This window comes from Fukomys damarensis, unplaced genomic scaffold, assembly GCF_012274545.1.
Source record: "Fukomys damarensis isolate Sample0158 unplaced genomic scaffold, DMR_v1.0_HiC HiC_scaffold_37, whole genome shotgun sequence".
Lineage (NCBI taxonomy): Eukaryota > Metazoa > Chordata > Mammalia > Rodentia > Bathyergidae > Fukomys > Fukomys damarensis.
In genome coordinates, this window is record NW_022900949.1 from 59,170,796 (window position 1) to 59,177,145 (window position 6,350).

At 35.4% G+C, this 6,350-nt stretch overlaps 1 protein-coding gene across 2 annotated transcripts in view; it reads left to right on the plus strand.

Annotated features, from left to right (window-relative positions):
• Ift80 (intraflagellar transport 80) overlaps positions 1–5,273 on the plus strand; it is a 103,506-nt gene extending 98,233 nt beyond the window's left edge. The window contains exon 19 of one of the 2 annotated variants that reach the window (XM_033759344.1): positions 4,937–5,273. In XM_033759344.1, coding sequence (XP_033615235.1) covers positions 4,937–5,039 — 103 coding nt within the window. In that variant the 3' untranslated portion in view covers positions 5,040–5,273. The remainder of the gene's footprint in view (positions 1–4,936) is intronic. The other variant, XM_010623165.3, reaches the window with a different exon arrangement.
• The last annotated feature ends 1,077 nt before the right edge of the window (positions 5,274–6,350 follow it).

Genomic DNA, 6,350 nt, shown 5'->3' on the forward strand with positions numbered 1-6,350 from the left:
TTTTTTTTTTTTTTTTGGTATCAGGGATCGAACTCGGGTCCTTGAGCTTTTGAGGCAGGCAGCAGAACCACTGAACTAAATCCCTGGCCCTTAGGAAATACTTTTTTGTGTGTAGTAGTGGGGCTTAAGTCCAGGGCCTTCACCCAAAGCTATATCTCCAGCGCTTTAAAAAGTTATTTATTTTGAGACATGGTCTTGGTAAGTAACTGTGTTGCTGAGGCTGGGCTTGAACTTGTGATCTTCCTGCCTTTGCCTCCCAGAGTGCATTTTAAGTAGCAAATACTTAAATCTTCAACTGTTAGGAAGTACACTATTTCAATCATATATATATATAATATATATAGAGAGAGATATATATATAATTTCAGTCACAGAAGTAACCAAAATTTCCAAAGTGGGATGACCAGATTAACATGGTTTTCTTAGGTATTTTGTTTTCTTTCATCCTGAAACTATTTACTTTTACTGTCTATGGCATTATATTATAGTTTCCTACTTTCCCTGCTTAAATGTCATTTGGAAGTTAACTGAAAATTGGAAAATAGTATTTTAAGATGAAAATTAATTTTTTACTTAAAAATGTCCCACTATTGAGAAAATAGTTTTTGGTGATATCCATTTTATTTGCTATCTTTTGGTTTCACTTAGTTCTATAATCATAATTTATCATCCACACTGATCTGTCTGTAAAAATTATATAAACTATTTTAGAACTAAAGTTGAATAGACAAGTGAATTGAATAGACAGCAGAAATGAGAAAGTCCAGGTATCTGTGGAATTTTGGTGGGCTGACAATGCATATACATGTGAAAGTGTATAAATTAATCCTAACAAGGGAAGAGGTGTTTATGAGCTCTAAAATGTTATTTGGGTTTTTTATTTTACATATGGAAATCAGTGACTCTATAAGATATTTTGTCTTTCAAGAACCTTATTATTATGTATTTGTTCTACAGTGGTGTTTGTTAGATATTTCTAAAATAATTTATAAATCTAGCAAATACAGTCAGTTCAAGGAATGTATTCAGTCTGTTGAATACATACTTTGAGTAAGAAGAAAGCCAGGGAGTGCTTAAAACATATATTAGGAAAAAGAGTGGAAAAAAAAATCAAACTCAAGAGCAGAATTTCAGAAAGTACAGAATTTTAAAGAAGATCTGAGAGGTTTAACATTGTAGTGAGGAAAAATCTCTTTAGGCATAACTACTACCAAAGTTGCCTTTCATGTTTTAAGGTCTTATATGTAGGAATTGTTCAATGATAACTCTTTTTCTAGGTAATTATTTTTCATTCATTCAGTATTTATTGAGTGCCTCCTCAGACAGTTTTTATTCTCTTACTGCTTGGGATAGAATAGCAAACATGACAGACACTGGCATTAACCTCACGAAGTTTATAGTCAAATGGAAGTGACAGTTGTATAGTTAGTTGTTCATTTCAGTTCTGATAACTGTCTTGAAGGGGTGTATGTGGGACTGTACGACTTTATGAGCAGGGAACCTCACCTAGCTGGAAATCAGCACAGTGAGTCTGCTTCTCCGTCCCTCTCCTTTTTCTTTCTTTCTTTTTCTCCTCTCACACCCTCCCTCCTTATCTCTTTCCCTCCCTTCTCCCTTCCTTCCTCCTTCCTTTTTTTCCTTCTTTTTTCTCTTTTAAGCAAAGAAAATAATTGCCCTGAGCTCTCTAACAGATGAATAGTACAAGCTGGCTGGGAGCGGGGATAGCATGGGAATGGACATGTTCCAGGCAGACAGGGTGCTTTGAAACGAAAATGAATTAAAATAACAGATTGACTTGAGAATTTCAGAGGCAAATTAAATAATGGGAAGTAACACGATCACTTTTTCCTATTAAAATCCTGATTCTAAAAATAAATGGGAACTTAAAATTTTTCCACAAAATTGTCCTAATTATCAGTCAGTGAAAAGATACGATAGTGTTGGGGATTTAGCTCAGTGGTTCCGCCGCCTGCCTTACAAGCGCAAGGACCTGAGTTCGATCCCTGGTACCAAAAAAAAAAAATCATAAATAAATAAAATAAAAGATACGATAATACGAGCAAATGTATGGACTCTTGAAAGAAGGGGGAGAATGCTGAGTGGCTGCTCTGGGTCAGAGGTGGTTCAAATGCCGATTGAGGCCAGACATTGCCGTCTTTATTACATGTTAAAGAGAATGGACGTCATTATCAAACCTCCACATACGGGCTGGGGCTTTAGCTCAGTGGTTCTGCTGCCTGCCTCGCAAGAGTGAGGTCCAGAGTTCAATCCCCAGAACCCCCCACAAAACAAACGAACAACAACAACAAAAAAAACCCCACAACTTCTCAGCATGGAAGTTTATAATCAAGAGAATAATTTGAAAGATAACTTCAGATATAATGGCACTTCTTACTATTTTTTATTTTGCTTCTTACCTGTTTCTTCTATTATCATCTGTCTTTATTATCCTTAAGATGATGGTTTTTAATCTTTTTGTTCACTGCTTGAATCTTAGGATAATACTTGAAATATACTAAATGTTTGTTGAATGAATAATTGAAGCATACAGAGTCAATATATAGGATAAGAACTAAAAAGAGCTGATCGTGTCTCTAATGAATAGCTTCTGGGGCTGGAGATGAAGTTCAGTGGTAGAGAGTGTCTGGAATATGAGAGGCCATGGGTTCCATCCACAAAAGGAAAAACGTTTGTGAAGTGCATTGGGAACACAGTCAGTATTCCAGCAGTCTTTGGGGAGAATGAAAGTCCGGTAGAAGGAGGATGAGGGCCTATAGCCTGCAAGGAAGTAAGAGGCAAAGAAGATGAGAAGGGGCGGTGAAGAAAAGGAAACGGAATGTGTAACAATTGAAAGCAGGGATCCAAAGAAGTTAAAGCTGGGATCAGAGACATGTGAAGACGTTAGCCTGAGACAGAGGCGCAGAGAAGCATGAGTACAGATACAGGGAAGTGTGTGAATACAGGGGGGAGAATTAAGCCACCTCATGCCTGATTGCTGTTCTATTCTCTGTGAAGCAGGAAGCGGACTCCACTGAGAGAGATGTGGGGCTGTAAGACAGGAGCTAAATTGCTTCTATTGAATTAAGAATTGACAAAGGACCAAAATAAGAAGTACCACACAGTATTGGCCACCACCTGTCGTAAAAAGGATGGATTTTAAAATAGAAATCACTTCACAACTATCAAAGAATATCCTTATCTAAAACCCACTGAAAATAGTCATACCCAACGGTTAAATTAGCTGTAAAACACTGTTCTAAAACTGGATAAATGCCAAAATGGAAGTGCAGCATTTGTTTCCTGTAGTATAGCCATCAACTGACGCACTTATTTGTGTTACAAGTAACTAATATAGATGTCATCAATTTAGTTGACAGACGTCTGGTGCGACTGAACTGTTGTTGTTCAGTGTATCATCAGTATATAGTTTTATTGTGATTGATTTGAAAAACATTTGTAAGTCAATTTAAGGCTGGAAAAAAGCCAGGACATCCATCAACTTTTGTCTTCCTCTTTATGAATGTTTTCCTTGACAAGGAAACAAGTGTTTTGCCATTTAAAAATACCAAGTTGTGGCCCTATTGAAAAATGAGTCTTCCAAATAATCTATCATTGGCTCTGCTTTTCAACAGTCTATCACCTGCACCTCAGCATAGACTTTTTTAAAAAACACAAACATTTATCTCCTAGGTTAAGAGGAAGTTTACTCATTTACTTTATGTGTTATAGATAAATATGTGAGATTAGTATTTTCTTTAAAAGATAATCCCAAATATCCAAAAATTACTTCATAGAAATTTAGATATAGGATATTGAAAGAGAACGAACCTAATATTTAATTCTTCCAATTTCCAGCACAAAAAAAAAGAGACATAAAGTTTTATTAAGGTTATTGTCCCAATTATTTAATATAAATAATTCAATAGACGGTAATGCTTCAGTTCAGTTTACTGTTAGTTACTCAACTCCTGTACCTGGAAATGAAAACTTACTTACCTCTGATTCAATTGCAGGGGAGTGAGTTTGTTTCATACTAAATCAGTTAGTTTAATCTAGGACCCAGTTTTTCCTATATCTGCCTCAGAGAGGACTCTCATTCCCAAATAAGTGACCTCCAAACTTTGTTAAACGGTAGACTCTATTTTTCTAAAGAAATTGCTGGTAAAAGTCAGAGGCAGAGTCCTTTCCTAACTTCAAGGCTGATGAACTCAGCCGAGGGATAGGCCTGGGCTAGGGGAGGGGAGATTGGATCATGGACAGAAAGGACACCAACGTATAAAAAAGTTACCACTTCTCAGTTATTCTTTGTATGTGTCTCCCAGCCTTGCCTTCCCTCTGCCTCTTCTCATATCTTCTCATCTTTGTCTTAATGGCTGCTGTATCTTTATATCACTGTAAGAGTTGTTGCAGAGGAGATATTTGTATAGAATGTGGTCAGGGGAGTACAGTGTTTTCCCAATCTTTTCTCATTGCTAGGTTTCTAATGAGAATTTTATTTTTTGAGAATTTTAATATATAAGATGTAAATTCTTGACTTGTTGGAAAATCAGCTCAGTGAACAGAGCTCTGTCCATATTTCTTCATTTGGACGAGAGCTATCTGTCTTCCCCTTCCCCTGTCCCTGAGGTATTGTATGGACTCCTAGGACTCTGGGACTGTATCTATATGCATTTTATAAATGGCTACAACTAGTTTTACATATTTTGTATTACATTGAAAGCCTGCTTTTTATTATATAATTGTTTGCTAGGTGTTATTCTTAAAGATATTTCATGATTTTGAGCACTATTATATTTTCTTCAAGGTTCATTTTTTTTTCTAATGTTTTAGAAATCATACATTCTGTTTTTGCTGACTCTTAGTCATTTTAGATTTTTTTAAAAATGTCTTATACTATATAAGCTGAGTTCACCTTTCTTCCTTTTTTGTATTGTAGCTCCAAATTGATTGGGAGAAAATCAAAGTCAAAATTCAGATGGAAATTACTAAAGAACGAGAGCGATCATCCAGCAGCCAGTCCAACAAGAATACAGGTCTAAAGCACTAAACACCTTACCAACCTTTAAGAAATTTTAAAATTAATTCTGATTAGCCAAAGATAAGCATGTTTTGGTTGCAAAAGAAAAAGGTATAATCTTTAATAATAAGCACTTTCTGTGTGTTTAATTCTAAAAGTATCAGAAAGAATAAGCACAAAATGATATAATTTCAACTTTTATATTTTTCTAGTCTGATAGAAAAACATTTCTATAGCATGTCTATACTTATGTAGTATTGGTTACATTGCATTTTTTGTTCATTTATCCCTGAATCTTTAGGCATGAACAAATATTAATATTGATAATAAAACATTCATTGGACTCTAAAATATGCTATCATTAATTTTTGACTTCCTAAATTGTAAAGTGCCTCTAAAAGCTTATTTGTACCAAGACATATGGATGAATTTGTGAAAATATATAATAATGGAGGAGATACTTGTAAACCCAAGTTCAGAGTAGCTTTCTTTGAATAGAAAAGGTAGAAAAACTCAAATGTCCCTCAAGAGATGAGTGAATAAATCGGTGTACTATGCACATACAGTGGAGTGTATGTATATGCACATACAAAGGAATGAAATTCTGATACATGCTGCAACATAGATGGACCTTGAAAATGTCGGCTAAGTGAAATGAGCCCAACAGAAAAGATCGTATAAGATATGATCCCACTTACGTAAGGTACCTAGAAGCAGCAGTTCATAGAAACAGAAAAATAGTGGTTACTGGGGACCAGGGGAAAGAAGTAGTTAAGAATTTATTGTTTAATGAGTACATAGCTTTTGTTTGGAATGAACAAATTACGGAAGTGGGTAATGGTGATGGTTGTACAACATTTATGAATTTTAATGCCACTGAATTGTACTCTTAAAAATGATGTGATGTAGTTCTTGCCTAGTATTTGGGAAGCTCTGGGCTCAATCCCTAGAATGTAAAAAAAAAAAAAATTGGGGGTGGTAAATTTTATTATATATACAGTATCTCCATAATTGTATAAACATCTAGAATAGGTATTATTGCCACTCCTCTCATGTCATGAGAATGTTTAAGCAATAGACCCTAGATTCTGAATTTGTGAAAATCTCATTAGATGATAAATCTCTTTGATTAGCCTTCATTCGGTATGTTCCAACATTATTATTACAACACAAGCTTTTTAACAATAACACGAATACCCTTAGAAAGTCTTCCGTGAAGACAGCTCCCAGCAAGATTGCTCTTCCTTCAGACACCACCTGCAGAAGCCCTCACACTGCCCTGAAAGCCCAGGTTACCTGCACTTGGGTCTGTATTGGCTACACATTTGGGGAT